The 15,226-nt window shown below is 54.8% G+C and overlaps 6 protein-coding genes across 6 annotated transcripts; 2 read left to right on the top strand and 4 right to left on the bottom strand.

Annotated features, from left to right (window-relative positions):
* Positions 1-368: 368 nt before the first annotated feature.
* Positions 369-3,385, bottom strand: HD553DRAFT_310271 (uncharacterized protein). Its single transcript, XM_046179829.1, has 4 exons — positions 3,272-3,385; positions 1,191-3,190; positions 940-1,105; positions 369-867 (listed from the first exon to the last, which is right to left on the bottom strand). The coding sequence occupies exons 1-4, from the start codon at positions 3,282-3,284 to the stop codon at positions 563-565; spliced, it is 2,484 nt and encodes an 827-aa protein (XP_046037165.1). The 5' UTR covers positions 3,285-3,385; the 3' UTR covers positions 369-562.
* A 401-nt stretch (positions 3,386-3,786) lies between these two features.
* On the top strand, positions 3,787-5,149 carry HD553DRAFT_226034 (uncharacterized protein). Its single transcript, XM_046177271.1, has 4 exons — positions 3,787-4,134; positions 4,233-4,364; positions 4,505-4,621; positions 4,697-5,149. The coding sequence occupies exons 1-4, from the start codon at positions 3,880-3,882 to the stop codon at positions 5,063-5,065; spliced, it is 873 nt and encodes a 290-aa protein (XP_046037166.1). The 5' UTR covers positions 3,787-3,879; the 3' UTR covers positions 5,066-5,149.
* Positions 5,150-5,260: 111 nt separating this feature from the next.
* On the bottom strand, positions 5,261-6,586 carry HD553DRAFT_271465 (putative ATP phosphoribosyltransferase; the record flags this gene model as incomplete). Its single annotated transcript, XM_046177715.1, has 6 exons — positions 5,261-5,655; positions 5,737-6,048; positions 6,121-6,188; positions 6,268-6,337; positions 6,423-6,458; positions 6,529-6,586. 6 exons carry the CDS (start codon positions 6,584-6,586, stop codon positions 5,261-5,263), a joined length of 939 nt encoding a protein of 312 aa, XP_046037167.1.
* Positions 6,587-6,792: 206 nt separating this feature from the next.
* Positions 6,793-8,199, bottom strand: HD553DRAFT_225989 (ubiquitin-conjugating enzyme/RWD-like protein). Its single transcript, XM_046177270.1, has 8 exons — positions 8,113-8,199; positions 7,980-8,003; positions 7,728-7,810; positions 7,525-7,581; positions 7,314-7,436; positions 7,134-7,213; positions 6,957-7,061; positions 6,793-6,843 (listed from the first exon to the last, which is right to left on the bottom strand). Exons 2-7 carry the CDS (start codon positions 7,987-7,989, stop codon positions 6,968-6,970), a joined length of 447 nt encoding a protein of 148 aa, XP_046037168.1. The 5' UTR covers positions 7,990-8,003; positions 8,113-8,199; the 3' UTR covers positions 6,793-6,843; positions 6,957-6,967.
* Positions 8,200-8,457: 258 nt separating this feature from the next.
* HD553DRAFT_271541 (uncharacterized protein) lies at positions 8,458-10,354 on the top strand (the record flags this gene model as incomplete). The annotated part of the gene is made up of 9 exons (XM_046177718.1): positions 8,458-8,500; positions 8,587-8,674; positions 8,761-8,836; positions 8,922-9,141; positions 9,264-9,434; positions 9,504-9,781; positions 9,852-9,927; positions 9,993-10,145; positions 10,221-10,354. 9 exons carry the CDS (start codon positions 8,458-8,460, stop codon positions 10,352-10,354), a joined length of 1,239 nt encoding a protein of 412 aa, XP_046037169.1.
* Positions 10,355-12,632: 2,278 nt separating this feature from the next.
* HD553DRAFT_349704 (serine-type endopeptidase) lies at positions 12,633-15,077 on the bottom strand. Its single transcript, XM_046183477.1, has 6 exons — positions 14,777-15,077; positions 13,978-14,633; positions 13,826-13,911; positions 13,547-13,739; positions 13,370-13,484; positions 12,633-13,301 (listed from the first exon to the last, which is right to left on the bottom strand). Exons 1-6 carry the CDS (start codon positions 14,984-14,986, stop codon positions 12,870-12,872), a joined length of 1,692 nt encoding a protein of 563 aa, XP_046037170.1. The 5' UTR covers positions 14,987-15,077; the 3' UTR covers positions 12,633-12,869.
* Positions 15,078-15,226: the final 149 nt, after the last annotated feature.

Below are 15,226 nucleotides of genomic sequence, written 5' to 3' on the forward strand. Positions count from 1 at the left end.
GGTACGATGAACGAGAGGAGGTGAAAGTGAAAATGAAGACGAAAGTCAGGGTGTCAGAAAGAGGGTCACGGTCACTCGCAGTTGTGAGACTACATACCCCATCCCTCCGGCCAGACGCCACCATCGACGCTGACGCCAACATGGCTGTTCTCCTGTGTTTGATGATGACGATACTGCTGTGTATGTTCTAATTTTCTTTTGTCTACGGTAATGTTGGTTGGAAAGTATAGGTCGATCGAACAAAAAGACCGACAAGAATTGTAAAGGTCGAACAAAGAAGAGACGTACCAAAAGTCGCGTCCACGCGCGCGTCGCCCCCCCTTGCTAGCAACCTGAAACGCGAAACTCGCAAAAACTCTTTGTTCTCGGTCGAAATGACGTCGTCCGGTCGAAATTACCACTTTGAGGAATTCAACCCGAATACGATGATAGATGCCGGTTCTAGGCATTCTAGGGGTGTAATCTAGCCATACAACCAAAACGTTCTTTGCGTTTTTCGTTTTTCTGCTCACTAATGCCCACAATAATACATCTATACTTCCGACCAGGTCAACCAGCCGCCTCACAAAGGCAACCCCGGCTGCCGTCTCATCGCCGCCAACTCTTCGTCCCCGACCTCTTCTCCCTCCTCGACCGTACCCATCATGGCCATCTGCCTCATCTTTTCCTGCTTCTTCTTGCTCAACGCCGCCCGTCTCGCCTGCTTCTTCTTGTCCTGCTCCGTCATCGGCTTGTTCGAGGCGGCCTGTTTACGCTTCATCGCCCGGATCTCGCTCGGGTCGATGTTCGGGTTGAAATACATCGTGATGTCCGGCAAGGGGGCTTCAAAGTCGATCCCAGGGTAGACTTGTTTGAGCTCGTTCATGTCTGCAGAGGTCAATCGCAGAGAATTGGTTCTCCGTGCACTATTGGTAGATCATCGCCTTATGCCCGACTTACCGATCTCCAGCTTGTTCTCCTTGGACAAAGCCCACGTCAACAATTCGGGATCCTTGGCATTCAACGTCCTCATGTGGTTGGCCACGTGGGTCCGCTCCATGGCCGGGTATGTGAGTGCCATGATCTTGGCTATCGTCTCGTAAACCGGACCATGTTGTCGCAAGAGCTATTCGAGAACACGATCCCCAACAAAGTCACAAAATCAGCTCGCACTATAGCTGGGCGTGCGGACATCGAGGCTGGCCACTCACGGTCATCAACTTGTTGTTCATCGGCTTCGTCCACCTGATCACGCTCGCCCGCTTCGAATGACTCATCGAGTTGGTAAACTTGAGATCGTCATTGTCTTCAAAGACGTTGCCCTCGTTCATCGACTCGTTCAAGATCTGCTGCCTGTTCAACTGGGTGTTGACGATCATATTGCCGTTTTCATCGAGTTGGAGAAATCCCCTCGCATGCTGGTTGACGATGAATTCTTGGTCGTCGTCGTCTTCTTCCAAATCCAGGTCTCCAGCATTGGCGTCAGCGTTGTTGCCATCGACGTCCATATTCTCATCCCCATCACCCTTTTCATTCATGTCGTAATCCTCGATATCCTCCTCTTCTTGATCCTCCTCGCCCGCTTCTCCCGCCTGAGCGCCATCTGCCTGCTCTCCCTCTGCTCCCTCGGTTTGATCCTCGTTCTCGGCCGCCGCGGCCTGCTTAGCGGCCTGGCCTCCGACCCCTCTCATCCTCGTCTCCCTTTCCACCCTAAACCTGATCCTCCTCTCCTGCTCCTCCTCCTTTCTCCTCTGAATCTCTTCTCTGCCCTGTTGAATCTTGATCGCCTTGCCCGAAATCCTCCCCTGTCCAGGACCAGCAGCGAGATCCGCCATGGTCATCGTCTCCTCGTCAATCTCGTCTCCGATCGCTTGACCCGGTTGAAGCGTGGCCAACTGCTCTTCGTCCAAGTCGTCGCGGATGTTGACACGGAGACGCTTGGCTTTACGTGCCTTCTTTCCGCGTTTGGTCTTCTTCTTGTTGCCATTGCTGCTGTTGTCTCCCGTCTCCTCATCGTCGTCTTCATCATCGTCCTCGGTGCCATCGTCCGTCCCGCTATCGCCACCCTGTTGTCCAGCCGCAACAAGACTAGGATCAAGCGCTTGCATATCCGTCTTCTTCGTCCGTTTCCTCTTCTTCCCTACGCCCACAACCGCACCCGTACCCTCTCGATCTTCCTCGACTCCCTCCTCCTGCGATCCGTCTCGCCCGCTCCTAGCCCGCTCTTTCCGCTTGACAGCTCGCCTCTTTTTCCTCCCCGCTTCCCCTTGAGGGTCATAAGCGTCTTCGCTATCGTCCGAATCTTCCCCTTCATCATCCATACTCCGCTCTTCCTCCTCCGCATCGCCTTCACCCGGACCTTCCCTCCTCTTCCCCTTGCCGCTCCCTCTAGTCCTCGTGCTCTTCCTCGCCTCTCTGGGCGAACTCGATCCCGAACTCAAAGGTTTCACCGGCGGTCCATGCCTCGGCCCCCCTCCGACCTGTTTTAGACTAGGCAAGACGAACCCTGGCGTAGGAAGCAACTGATCGTCGGTCATACGGTGAGGGAATTCGTTGGCCTTGATAGTGATGGGTACGGGAATGACAGTGTGTTCTTCTTCGGGTTCAGAGTAGTGTCGTGAGACCGGCGAGCGTTGGAAAGGGGTCCGAGAGGTAGAGGCAGAAGTAGGTTGAGGTTGCGGGGAGAGCGATCGAGAAGGCGAGCGAGAGGGAGGAGCAGTCGGACGGGAGGAAGAGGCTTGCGGTTGCGAGTCTTGCTGAGTGGGTCCAGGAGTCGGAGGCAGAGCGTCTCGCTCGAACATAACGGGAACACGTCCGGGTGGTGGGACAAACGGGGGTAGACTGTAAGCCCGGTCCTCAACTTGCGTTGGCATTTGAGTCTGGGTGGCAGGCGGGGTAAGGAGAGAAGGAGGAGGACTAGCCATCCTAGATCGAGGCACAGACGGCCTGACGACCTCGATGGTATCCCCGCTAGGCATTCCTCCTCGCGTAGATCGTGCCACTTCGATGGTGTCTCCTGTGGGTAGATTCCTGTCAGGTCCTATCATGGTGCCCGTCGCCTCGCTCGATCTCTCTTGATTTTGATTCTGATCTCGACCGGCTGCATCTCCAGGAGGCGCAACAGCCGGGGCGGGTTGCCGAGGTTGAGGTTTTGGCGCTGCGGCCTTCGGCTTGGGCTTGAAAGCCGGCTTGAAGCTCATGGAGCCCTTGACTGTTGGGATATTGGAAGAAGGATTCAGTTCATGGTAGAGAGGTTTAAGAGATAGGGGGCGAGAGGATGTTTATGACTTACCGACTCGGGGCATCTTGAACGTGAGCCGAGGATGCCGTGTCTTTCTTGAGTTTCCAGTCTATTCGATAGGATAAGATGACAGGACCTCCGAGTGTACCTGTTACCCACTAGGTCTGCACAAGTGAAGATCAAGTAGGATAGGTCCAACCTGGGACGTCGACGATGTTGATGGATGGTTCTATTCAAGGTCCTACCCCCCTCCCTAGCGAAGCTAAGCGCACGAAAAGGGCGAGTGCGCTTCTACTTGGCTCGCACAAATCGCGCCGTTGGTTCGACGTTGCCCAAGACATGCTGCCCGCCGGAACGATCGACAAGCGTCAAGGAGGGAGGACTATAGTCTGTAGCTGTGTACGCTCTTCTGTACAGGAAGGCTAGGATGAGGACCTAGAGAGAGAGAGGAGAGATGCGTTTGTATATCACTCGAGCGCCCCCAGGGTTGTTGGTTGTTTATAAAGTCGATCGGCGACGCCCGAAGTGAGATCGACGGGATGCAGCACCACCGATGACGAAAGTTGCTACAAGAAAGAGTGCAAGACCAGATCGAGTCGCAACTGTGTCTACCTATAACAACCTACACCTCCTCACATCGAACACCTTTCGCTTTGGCCATGGCAGAAACTACTCCCAAAAAAATTCCCACCGCTACCGAGAAGAGGGCCGCCGCCCTCGCCGCCATCGAAGCCAGAGCTCGGAACGGCCCGCTCTCGAGCACCCCCCAGGAGCCCTCGTCCAACTCGACCCCCGGAGCATGGACACCTCCTTCTCCCGAAGAGGATAGGAAACGTAAGCTCGAACTGGGAAGGATCGTCGCCAGGGATATCATGGGTTCGAACAATTACACCTCTGCCGCGACTTGTATCGAGGTGAATACGAGGATTGATGTTCAGTCCAGATCACCTCATTTAGATGAGAAGCTGATTCATCTTTACACACCTCACCAAATACGTCTCGACAAGAATAGACCTTGTTGAAGATCGCCAACAACGTGCTCTCAAATCCTACCGAACAAAAGTTCACTCAGATCAAGACCAACAACGCCGCGATGAAGCGGACCGTGCTCGACGTCAAGGGGGGGCAGGACTATCTCGTCGCGGTGAGTTGCGGGAACATCTGCTGCTTCAAGTATGACCTCACTGATCATCAACAATGCACCTTATAACACACTACACGACACCCTCATCTACCTCCACTGTCGTCCACCGCGATCGATCTGAACGCCGGGTCGACAAACAGATGGGTTTCCGTTCCCGCACAATCTCCTTCACCCAATCGTTCGTCCTCGAACCTTTCCCGCTCAGGCCGGGGATGAAACACGGGTTAGAGTTGGGGGTTCAGGTCTTGGAGGCGCATGTAAGTCCACGTCAGATCAGGAGTCGAGAATCTAACAGGAACAAGGGTACTGATTCCTGAGCTCCTGTATTATAGCTCACTCAAGCTCTGGACCGGCTCGACCACAGTACGGCCTCGGCGACCATCCTCGCTGCCCAAGAATCCGAGGCTGCTCGAAAGAAACGAGCGTTGGCTGAGATCGACGCCGACAGGGAGCGTGTCAAGGAGAGGTTGGAAAGAGAGAAGATAGGACGGGAAGCTAGGGAGAAGAAAAAGAGGGAGGAAGAGGAGAGGTTGGCGCAGGAGGAACGGGAGGAGGAAGAGAGGTTGAACAAGGTGACCGGAGAGGGCGGTCAAGACGGTGAACGTGTTGACGGTGGCAGCGATGAGGTTGGTGATGAGGGTGGTGATGAGGCGCAAGAGGCGCAGGAGATCAAGGAAGAAGCCGCCGTCAAGCATGAGTAGTGAATTGATTGTCATGGGCAATCGTTAGTCGACATCATCATGTAGCCAAGACTTCCCGTTTTTCTGTATAAATCGCGTATCTCTTGCATTCAAAAGACCATACCTCATTTCGCTTGCCATTCAAAGCCTCGAGCGAGCCATCATTATGTATATATGCCTCATGTCTAGATGTTGACCTTCCAATCATGCCCACACCTAGACACGACAGTTGTCGAGCGCCAGGATCAGGATATCCTCGGCACCCGTCTCGCTCAACCGATCCATCGTCTCGGCCATCTTCTTCCTCTCCACCATGGCGCTCACGGCCAACCATCCCTCGCCCGACTCGAGCTTGGAGACGGTGGCAGCCCGTCGACCGGGGGTGATAACGGTAGCCTCGTGCAAGTTGTCTTCGTGGACGTTGTAGTTGACGAGGACGTAACGCTTGGCAGCGAGCACACCGGCGAAACGGGCCTTGAGGAGGGGAATGATGTGAGCCAGTTCCGGGGTCAACGAAGGGTGGGCTTGCGAAGGGGTGATGAGGACGGCTTCGGAGGTCATCAGGGTGGCGATAGCATGCAAACCAGCGGCTCGCATGGTGTCACCCGATTCTGTCAAGTCGGCATGTCAACGGCGTTCTTTAGCCAGTAGCACTTTTGGTAAGGCTAGCCTGGGCCGCAAATCCTACTCACCGACCAAATCAACAATCCCATCGGCCATACCGAGAGCACAAGCAGCCTCGACACTTCCTCCAACATACTCGATGGTCGTACTCGGTCGACCTTTGCCCTCGGCGCTGGCCTGAACCTTTTCGTCAATCTCCTTGAAATACCGTCCACCCAGCACCTCGAAGCTGGTAGCCACCCGGGATCCGGCGAGTGCCTCGACGGACTGGATGTGACCCGATACGGGGACTTGGACTTGCAAGGCACACTTGCCGAATCCGAGAGGAAGGATCTGCTCGATGGCGGGTTCGTGACCCGATTCGGCGATCATGTCTTGGCCTGATTTAAGTCGAGCGAAGTGATGATTGGTAACCGTCATAAGTGTGGCATCGTTTGCCTGATGCGACATACCGGTGATTCCCAGAGACACGTTACCTAAAGCAACGAACCGAGGGATATCGGCAGCTGGCAGGAAGACGCTGTTACAGCACGTTGCTCAGCCCCTATATGCCCATATCTTGTCCACTTCCAGCTATTCAGCCGACAACCTGCACTCACAGGGCGATAGGCAGGTTCTGGACGAGCGCTACATCTAGTCGGTGTTGCCTGTTGAATTTGACATCGGCACCTGTATCGACGAGGATGCGAGGTGGTTGTCAGCATCGGATGTCGGCCAAGCACGTTTGCTGCTGCGAGTAGCATCCAAAACTCACCTGCGAGCAGCTCGATACACTTCTCGAACAGTCTTCCTACATTCGCTCAACAAGCTTCACATCAACATCGATTCTCCATAAACCTGTTCTGGATTCGCCGGCATACCTTTCTTAGGAATAGCGAAGAGCATCCGGTCTTTGAGACTGTCGACCAACAAGGACATTGCCGACTCGCTCGCAAACCTCGACCTAGACGGGTTAGCCGAGGGGGTACCCGACGAGGTGGTCGTCGTTCCGTTGACAGAGTTGGACATTTTGTTTGTTATAGCTAGACTAGGATCAGAGCTAGATAGAACAGGCTGTTACAAGTGTGCAAGTGTACAGCGTCAAAAGTTGGTCAAGTCATCCATCCATCCGTGCAACAACATCATCTTTCGAGCGACGCGCGATGATATCGGAAAGCGGTCACGTGATCCGAGATCTACGAGTACATGGTCATGGGTCGTCATATGGGGTCCAAACGAGGAACGGGATAATACGATATATCGATCAACAGAATTCCGGTCAGGGAAGGTCGCTACATTCGTGCCTTGCCTCCTAGTCAATCAGGCTTTGGCCAGAGAGGACAGGTCGAAAGGAGGGAATTCGGTACCCTCTGCCGGTTGGGGCGTCTTCTTGTTGTTGGGGTGTTGCATTTCACTGCGGGAGGTGCATGACGTGAATGGTGAGATTTGATTCGCTTTGCTTTGGAAAGGGTTGATGGCAACGTACCGGTAGATGGCGGTCAAGACCGATTCCAACGTGTACTCCCGTCTCCAAGGTTGAAGTGCAGCGAGCTTTCCGACATTGACCTAGACATCCCAATAACAGCCCCGTCAGGACATGCCTCTCGTGACCTTGCAATGGTAACGGGAAGATAGCGAGCGGTCGTGGAAACCATAGCAAACTCACGATACCTCGTCCATCAACACAGGTCAGGTTGACCTTGCTCTCAAACCTGACCAGAGGGGGTGCGTCGGGGTAGGTGGCGTCCGCCAACAGGGTGAGCGAGTAGATCCGGTTCTCGTGGGCGGTCTGAGATGTAACGCAAGAGTTAGGATGTAAGTTTAGATAGTAGGTCTTTCTTCAATGCCTCTCGGTGCGAAAGGAGGGAATGACATACGTGAGGAGGTCCGAGGATGGTCCCGTTCCACTCCTTCATATCGAGGTCATCGGGGTTCTACAGTGAAGACGCAAGACAACAACATACAACTAGTCAGCAGCCAGTTCTCAGGTTCAATTCCTTGCACCCGTCTCGGCGCTTCAGACTTTTCGCCAGAGCGGAACGAACTGTGATGAGCAGTAGATCATGTTGAGATCGCTCACCTTGAGACCATAACTGGTGCTACTGTTTCCCAACCCCTTCTCTCCCTTCTCCAGCTCTTCAAGCAGACGGAATGATCTCGGAACTGATCAGGCGAATTGAACCGTTTCGACAATGGTATCCGGGTCGTGGACATGCGAGTATCGGCGACGATCGTGATGATGAGCCAGGTTGAAGGCGATGAAATACAAAGCGGTCATAGATTCGATTAGCATATACCACTCGTCGTTTCCGAGCAACTCTCATCGACTTGCTCTTGGCCATGGTGATGATGTTATCTAGATCCGGAATGTGTCACAGGAGAACGAGTATGGCATGGCCGACTGCAGATTAGCCTTCGCCAGGTCCGATATGCGACCAGAACAATCTCGACGAAGTAGTACTTACCGGTCTCGGCTGATTATCTCAGATTAATACAGCGGTGATGTGATTATTGGGAATGTTTTGTGTGATCAGGGTTGATGAGCTTTGATAGGTACGAGGTGGTTGTGCGATCCCCGACGGAGTTCGAGTTCAACTCGTGAATATGGCCTCGTCATCATGCGGTTGAGCCGAGACTCGCGGGAAACCGCAAACCCGATGTACTCGTACTCGGCAACCTCTAGCCTTGGGCTGTGTCACACTCGAGCTAATTGAACGCTTGTCACTCGAGCTGTACATCATCCTCTCTGGTTCATCAAAGAGAATCATCGAACCCTGAATTGCATGGCCCTATCTCTTCTCGCTTCACCGATGTTCAAGGCTGCTCCAACGAACCCATACGACGAGCTCGTCGGTGAGTCCGGACGGTGCACTTCTCGGCAATCGGCCCCTTTGGCAAACGACTGATAACGACTACTGACAAATACCACCGTCTCACAGTCAAGGCGACTCATGAAGACCTGCTATCGGAAGACTGGGATACCAATCTGACGATTTGTGACAAGGTTCAGGCGGAAGGCGAAGTCGGGTGAGTCCTCCCGGGTCCGCATTTCGTATCCTGCATCGACGACCAAGCTCTTTCGACCGCAACTGACGCTTCTTTTACGTGTCCAGAGCCAAGAATGTTATCACCTCTCTCCTGAAACGGCTAGTTCACCGTAATCCCAATGTGCAGATCTTCTCACTCGAAGTAAGTCCCACTCCACCTCCGCTCCTCACCCGCGCTCAGATGGGTCATTACGCTAACCCCATTCCCCTCCTGCGTGCTCCAACAGCTCGCCAACTCGCTCTACCAGAACTGCAACAAACTCCTCCACCTTGAACTCACCTCCCGAGCATGGACCGGGGCGATGGAACGCCTGATTACCGATCGGACGACAGTGCCGCAGGTCAAGAACAAGGCGGTGGGATACGTCAATACTTGGTGGCAAGGGCTCAAAGGCGGAGAAGCCGAGGGGGTCATGGGAGATCTGATCGAGACGTTGAAGACCAAGAGTGAGCGGGGTTGACGGTCTGGCACTTGCTCAAATTAGTGAGGTGTGGTGGCTAATATGATCGGCTGTGTTGTGCTAGATGTCCCGCTTGAAGTGCCAACGAAGAGAGTCTCAGAGGACGAGGTCAGTCCTCGCAGGACGATACGAGCACGCAAATTACGCTGATGACCGCCTCTTCCCAGGCTACCAAACGCGCACGTGAGGAAGAAGCAGAGTTGCAGCGAGTCCTGGAGCTGTCCAAGCAAGATCAAGGTGGAAGGAACTCTCGACCTGCTCAAACCGCCGGACCAAGCGGTAGCGGTAGCGGCAATGGAAGCGGGAGTGCCGGGCCTTCGGCCTCTCAAACCAACGGATACGGCGAAGTCTCTTCTGCTATCCCGTATCATCACGCCCCAGCCGGTCCTGCTCAGAACGCCACCCCGCAGCCCAGCCCATTCCCCGCTCGTGAACCTGCCCCGCCTCCTATGCCCACCCGAGCCACGGCTTCTCGGGTTCGAGCGATCTACCCTTTCGTCACCCACGAAAAGGGCGAGTTGAGTTTCGACAAAGGGGACGTCATCAAGGTCATCGATAGGATGTACGACGAGTGGTATACGGGGGCTGTAGGCGGAAGGATTGGGATCTTTCCCGTCAGCTACGTGGTAGGTCGCATTCATAGATAGACGTTCAGTGCCAACATGACTGGCTTTGCTAAGAATCGGGTTCGAGCAGGAACCTTTGCCTGATCCGACGACACAGGAACTACAGAGAGAGGCTCAGGAAGAGGCAAAGATCTTCGCGGCACAGGGTGAGCGATTTCAGAGCATATAGCCTTGCTAGAACTTTTTCTCATCAACCTGCTCCGCGTTTCAGGGATGATCGTCAACCTGCAACGAATGCTTGACGGTCTCGATCCCTCCCGAGGTGACAGGTTGGACGACCCGGAATTGGAAAACATGTACCAAAAGGTCGTCGAACTGCAACCCCAGATCGTTTCGCTGATGAAAAAGTATGCGGATCAACGAGGTGAGTCCTTTTTCAGCCTTATAGTCGGCGATATGAACGTGGCGGAGGCTAATTTGCGACTGTTTGATTCGATAGCGGAGCTTGAGCATATCCATATGGGCTTTGTCAAGGCGTCTCGGCAGTATGCCGTCATGACCCAGCCACAACAGGCGGCAAACGGTTATGCTCAACCGGGTCAAGACCGTATGTCACGTCGTCAAGCAGGTTGAAGTGGTACCACGCGCTAACCGACCGGAGTTACCACAGCTTACGCAGCACAGGGAGTCCCTCAACAGCATCGTCAGACCAGCTACGGATCGCAACAAGCTCCGGGCCAGGGTCAAGGATTTGCGAATGACGACCCCGTTGCTCGTCAACAGGCCGAACATGCGGCGGCTTGGGCGGCGTATTATGCTCAGTTGGCTCAACATCAGCAGGCCATGGCGGTAGCGGATCCGAATGCGAGCGGGCAGCAGCCGGGTCAAGGTCAGATCCATCCGCAACATCAACAGGTGCCTCAGCAGCAGCATCACCAATCGCAACATCAGCAGCAGCAACAACAACAACAACACCTCCAGCAGCAACAGGACGCGCAGATGGCAGGGCAGAGCGAGGCGGAACGAGAGAAGATCGCAGCTGCGTGGCAGGCGTACTATGCTAGTCAGGCGCAAGCACAGGCTCAAGCCCAGGCCCAAGCTCAAGCGCACGGACAGCTACCAGCGCAGGGCCAGGCCCAGACTGTACCGGCCATGCAGAACCATCCTGGCATGCGTCAGGGCTCCGGCTCATATGGGCATGGGATCGACGCTCAGGGTCAGCCTATGGGCCAGGCTCTCGGATCCACCTCAACGTCCCACTTGCCTTTGGCTAGATCTCCAGAACCTGCCGCTCAGCCACTCCTTCCCCAAGAACCGGCTCAACAGCGATATGATCCGCGACTCGCAAACGAAGACTCCATGCCAAATCCGTACAGCCCCGCAGGCGCGGGACCGTCCGCACCATCGTTCGCCGGACAACCTCAGCAACAGAACGCGTCCTCCTCGTATCTGCCGCTCGAGCGCCAGACCAGCGGACCACCACCGATCGCTCCCAAGCCTGCTATCCAGGTGTCTCAGGAGGGTTCCGCACCCGTCCCATATGCTTCGGCTCCGGGACAGAATGAACCTTACGGGACCTCGCCAGGGTTGGGCGGACGAGAGTCGGTACAGCCGTACGGATCGCCATCACCGATGCACGGCGGCAGCCCTGCAGTCCATCCATCGATGTCGCCGTACATGCATCCGGCTGCTCATCAAGCGCATGCGAGCCAGGGAAGTGTAGTCCAGCACCAGCAGCAGCCGTTGGGTGGTGCGCCTTCAGCCCCAGGCCCGATGCACGGGCTCGAACGAGCTGTTAGCAATCTTTCCGTCAGCAATCCCCCGCCACCGCATGAAGCGAGATTCGTATGACCGGGCTCGTAGGATATATGTAACAAATGAATTTTGATTTATACCTATCTTCCTCCTTGATCGATGGTGTGAGACGGGTTGTGGCATTTGCGCTCAACGGGTCTAGGAAGACGGAACTATTGTCGACCAAAGCTAGGGTGAAGAAAGGGCGGGAGTGGCCTTTGATGTTCAGGTTTATCTTGCCTACTTGCCCATGTCCTGTGCATCTTGTACAGCTTGAATCTGCAATTGCAATTTTCCTGGTGTATTGATGTGTTGTGGCCCCAAAGCAAGGTGAATCGTAATATGGTTATTTCCATCTGAAGCACTTTTATGGGGTCCAGATTTGCTGTATTCATCGCTTAGGCCCAATCGAGACAAAGCGACAGATATCAACACCATCTGTACTGGCTTGATGTCTTTACCAAGCTTAGAGATCACAGCTTGTTCAATGCCCTTCCTGACGTGTGGGCAATCGCGCCATTGATTGAATTGCTGCCAAATGATCTTCAATCTCTTTCCCCCCAATCTTCTTGACAAACGATGCATACTGTCTGCGGATGACCGCGCCCGCAACGGTTCTAGTGCCCAGAACGGGTCGGCTGTCTCTTGGATCGTCTGCCAGCAGGCCTCGAGTTGACAGGCTCGAGTCAATAGCTTCATTTATCCTCTCCGCATGGGCTGGCATTGAGTGTACTGAGCTCATCTAGCATCTGAGTTGATTCGAGAAGGCTTGAGGTTCCACTGATGATCGATGTAGATATTTGCATCGATAAATAGTTAATTTATGTAAGAGGACAACCGAAGAATTCATTGTACAAGCAGATCAAGACAAGGTAGTCCAAGGTACCAGTAGAAGCCCTTGTATCCATGATCATAGCCCCAACCAGTTGGTACCAATCTTTGGGTTGTTGAGGTTTGCACTTTGTGTGGCAGTAATGGATTTGGGTAGGATTGAGGTCATTGTCAATTGTCGGAAAAAGCAGAGGTGGCGCTCTATCTTCGAGGGGAGGTAGCTTGCCTCAAGGTCGATTGAGACGTCTTAGGTCCGGCCCGAACTATGTAATCGCACTCGGGACGATCGAGGCATAGGTATAAACATATCACAATCATTGACAAAAACTTTCTTTCGTGTGTTTACTTGTTACATCAGACTAGCGGATACTGAGACCAAATGAGAGGGGGAGCGAAAGCGTCCCGTGAAGAAGAATGGTGTTACACTGAGATATAAGAACCGGAAGACGACCCGAAGGTATCCATCCACACGTCAAACCAGACGATCCGCCTGTAGGCAAATCGACGACCGACTCGTCGCCGTCTAGTTCTTCTTGGAAGGAACGCTGGTAGCATTGTTAAAGGCCAACAAGTTGGGGCTACCCTCTCCGACGCCGGACAAGAGTCCCTTGCTGGACAAGCTGATCAACAATCCCTTGAGCTGGTTGGGCTTGATGGTGGTGATGACCTTGTCGATAGGGGCGACCGACTCCAACTGGGTAGCGGGCGCGGGGAACAAGGCCTGAGCGAGTCGGGGCATGGCCGAGTAGACGACCGAGTAGACGCTCGACGAGGACGACGAGGCGACCGATTGGATGGACGCAGCGGGGGTCTGGGCGAGGATGGTCTCGATCAAGGCCGATTCGGAGAGGGTGGACCCGGCGATCTTGTCCAGCTTGGCGAGCTCTCGAGCGGTCATGTAGGGCAAGGTCTCGGTTCCGTAGACGCTGAGGAGGTAGGCACCGAGACCGGCGATCTGCAGGGTCGCGAGGAGCAATGTCAGTCGAGACGTTAGCGAGACGCCACGTCATCTCGGCGACTCACGTGAGGGGTAGCCATCGAGGTTCCCGAAATGGTGTTGCTAGTCATGTTTCCGTTGGTCCAGACCGACAAGATGTTCAAACCAGGCGCAAAGATGTCGACACACTTGCCAAGGTTGCTATAAAATGACACCTCGTCAGACCGACCACCCAAGAATCGCCCGAGAACGTTCAGACCCACCTGAAGTAAGCCCTCTCGTCGCCCAAAGTCGAGGCACCGACGGTGATCGCCTTCTTGGCCCTAGCCGGGGAGTAATCACAGGCGTCCTTGTTGTCGTTACCGGCAGCGACGGCGACGAGGGCGACTTGAGTGGCCGCATCGACAGCGTCGTCTGTGGCAGCGGACTTGCCTCCTCCGAGAGACATCGAGATGACTGGAAAGGATCGAATCGCGGGTCAGCTTGATGTGATGGCTTGGGGAGGCTTTGTTTTGTGAGGGAGTTTGCGCGACGACACTCACCAGCTCCCTTGTAAGCGGTCTTGCCAGTAGCGGCGAGTTCGGCCTCGGCAGCCTTGGCCCTCTGTTCGGCGTGTTCAGCGGCCCACCTGCAGGAGCGTAAATGTCAGCCGCGTTGAAACCATGTCTCGAATCACGAATGTAAAGCGACTTACGAGATACCCGAGACGACATCACTCAAAGTCCCACTTCCCTGGTCGCTCAACACCTTGACGGCCCACAAGTTGACCCCCTTGTCGACTCCATAAGCCCGACTGCCGATCGTTCCCGCGCAGTGCGATCCGTGACCGTTACCGTCGTAATCCTTGCTTCCCGAGGGGATCGTCTTGCCCCACTTGGCCCGCCCCTGGAACTCTACGTGGGCGACGTTGATACCCGTATCGACGACGTAGACGTCTACGCCCTGAGGGTCGTGCGAAGTGGAGAGCGAGGCGGTAGAGTAATCGTATCGCATCAAGGTGGACAGGGTGAGATGAGGTCGGTGGGAGATTCGAGAGAGACCCCAGGGGGCGGAACGTTGGTGCGTAATGTTGTACCCGTCCGAGGCGATCATCAAGTCCTCCTCCGCCCGAGTGACCTGGGCGAGGCTCTCCAAGTTGTTCTCGACGTGACCTCGAGGCTGAGATTCGAACGACTCGGTCCCGAAATCGAGCCTGACGACCTGGTCGTGCTCGACGTACTCTACCTCGGGGCTAGACCTGATCAAGTCCAAGGTGGCCTGGGAGAACTGCCCGGCGTATCCGTAGAACCCATGTTGGGAGTGAGTGGTGGGTTGGAAGATCTTGGTGATGCCATCGAGCGAGGAGAGGAGCTGCGAGAGGCAAACAAAGGCGAGGGTAAAGGCAGGGTGATGTCGAGTCGAATCGAGTCAGCGGAATGATCAGAAAGCGGTATATGATGTCACACAAGCTACAGCAGCTCGATATGATCGCCAAATCACCAAACTCCACTCACACTCTCGCTATGAGCCTGTTGGACGACATCCAGATGAGCCTGGATCGACCCGAACTCGACGCCCTTCTTGAGGACGACGATGTACTTGTCCGGGATGATCTCTCCCTGGGAAGACAAGGGGGCGAGGTGCGGGGTGGTGGTGGGCAGGGCGGCGATGGCCGGGAGGAGCGCGATGAGCGCGGGGATGGAGAGGATCGATGATGGTTTCATTGTGGTGGTACGATGTGTTGTGTTGGATTGAATGTGTGATGGTTGTTGATGGTTGTTGATGGTGGTTGTTATATAACCTCCCTCTCACCCCCTTTGATACGAGTACGGACGACGATGGTTGCGTCAGCGCCGTGACCCTCCCGATCCATCACCTCAGCGTGTGTGATGCGGATGCAAATGACTCGCCACTCACTCGAGGCTACTTCCGGTAATACCCCAGCCTAGCCCGAGGAAGGGACG

Source organism: Filobasidium floriforme (genome assembly GCF_021052385.1).
Source record: "Filobasidium floriforme strain CBS 6241 chromosome Unknown HD553scaffold_9, whole genome shotgun sequence".
Classification (NCBI taxonomy): Eukaryota; Fungi; Basidiomycota; class Tremellomycetes; order Filobasidiales; family Filobasidiaceae; genus Filobasidium; species Filobasidium floriforme.